Source organism: Atta cephalotes (genome assembly GCF_000143395.1).
Source record: "Atta cephalotes unplaced genomic scaffold scaffold00055, whole genome shotgun sequence".
Lineage (NCBI taxonomy): Eukaryota > Metazoa > Arthropoda > Insecta > Hymenoptera > Formicidae > Atta > Atta cephalotes.
The window spans coordinates 765,802-767,769 of record NW_012130119.1 but is presented as its reverse complement, the minus strand read 5'-3'; the positions used below and the strand labels follow the sequence as shown (position 1 = coordinate 767,769).

The following is a 1,968-nucleotide window of genomic DNA, read 5'->3' as shown; positions in this document are numbered from 1 at the left end:
AAGCAAGTCAGAAAGAAACGTAAAAATAAATCGTGAAAGAATATTGTGCATTGTAAAGAAGTTACAGAAAAAACATAAAATATATTTGTTAAAAATTCAAAAAAATTATTGCTTTATGAAAATAGAATTTTAATACTGAATAAACTAAATTTACAAAATTGAATATTAATAAGAAATAATTGAGAAAATCGGAAAATCGTTTAAAAATTATCGTTGTTTTAACATAAATCTTCCCGAACTGATCGACGAAGTTTCAGGAGACGAGAATAATTCTTGAAAGAATCAACAAATATCAAAGAGGAGGAAAAGGAGAAAAAAGCATTGATAAATACATAGGAGTCATGTCTGAATCGTGCCGGAAGCTACCGATTCCTGTCAAATGATTCCAGCGAGTCGCGCATCGAAGCACCCAGGGAGAAATTTCACCGCGGGAACACACACGCACATCTCTTTATGAGAAAGACAAGGACGAAGAGACGTGCTAGCGAAGAAGGACAACACGAGGAACACAGACAGGAGCAGGAAACGAAATCGGCCGGAATACTTACTAAGACCGAAGGGCTCCCAATGGCAGGGGCGTCTCGGCGTGTCTCTCCGTCGGGGTGGCTTTGGAACGTCTGCCCTCGGAGTCCTCCCCGCCACCGGATCGCCGCGGCGCCCTCTCTCACCGTCGTGACGACGGCGACGGTGGCGGTTTCGCCGCGGAAGGCGCGGCAGGGCGCAGCCGCGACCGCCAGGACCCAGGGATTGGCGGTGGTGAGGCCGTGCGTCAGCCCCCAAACCCTCCACCATCGACTACATGGCACCCTCCGTCGCATCCTCCGGGGGTGGACGGTGGAGAAGAGCGACACGGAAGAGGGTGCGGGCGGGGGAGAGCGAGACCAGGTATAACGACGACGGTCGATGCTGCGCGGTATTTCTAGCGTCAGGTCGATACCGGCCTCACCTGTGTGCGAGGTAACTGTGGGCTGCCTGCCTGCCTGCTAGCCTACCAGCCACCCCGCAACGAAGGGGTTCTCGAACGAGCCCACTCCCCCCAGCCAGTGGCTCTTCAATCGGCGGATCGTCAACCCTCTCGCGTGTCTTCCCGTTGCCATCATCTGGTCGCAGTAAGGGTAAGGGTAAAGGTGAAATTGCGAGACCCTGCTTCGAGTGCCACACTCGACCGTGAGTGTGGCGCGTTCAGTTTTCCAGGAGACATCGCCACCCGTGCTCTTCTTCCTTTCGTCTTCGTTCATCGCCAGGCTCAGAGAAATTACGATCGTTTGCTGGCATTTGATGCGCTCCAGCGCGTTTCGGCATCATAGTGAATGTCACGCCGGAGTATCAACTAAGATAATGGCCGCGGGCGGAGTTTCGATGCTGTTACGCTGCGTTACGCATCAGTCAACATTCGTTCGTCGCTGATTATTGGATCGCAAAATCGATCAAATCACATTAGACTTTGTTCGCATTCGTTTATTCTTTGCGAAACTGTAACTTATGAAATAAATTTCCTCGCAAATTTTTTTCATTGTGTAATAGATTAATAGTAATTAATTATAGTAACTTACGGTATCATTAAACCTAATACTTGATATTAAATGCAGCATTAAAATCTCACGAGACGCTGCTCTTTTCCTTTCATTTGAATCAACGTAAAACTGATGATGGTAAACACCGTCGAAATAATAACACGGGCATACAAATAATTTTTTTGATTTAGAAATTAGACCATGATATTTTTATATATTTTGATGCTAAAAACCGAATTCGATGTCCAAATTGCTTCATTATATACAATTTTTATTAAACGAAAAACAGCTCGAATATTAAATATTTTTAAACTACCAGCTTGCATATTAACTTTAGAAGTTTGCATATTGAAGCATTTTACTTTCTCATTTCTACAGTTTGCATATTAAAAAACCAGACCATAAAATGTGTGTGTGTGTGTGTGTGTGTGTGTGTGTGTGTGTGTGTGTGTGT

At 45.2% G+C, this 1,968-nt stretch overlaps 1 protein-coding gene across 1 annotated transcript in view; it reads right to left on the bottom strand.

Annotated features, from left to right (window-relative positions):
• The window catches only part of LOC105623295 (choline O-acetyltransferase), a 93,886-nt gene extending 93,068 nt beyond the window's left edge, over positions 1-818 (bottom strand). Inside the window, 1 exon segment of the mRNA XM_012204693.1 lies at positions 549-818. Within this exon segment, the coding sequence (XP_012060083.1) occupies positions 549-818 (270 nt within the window).
• Positions 819-1,968: the final 1,150 nt, after the last annotated feature.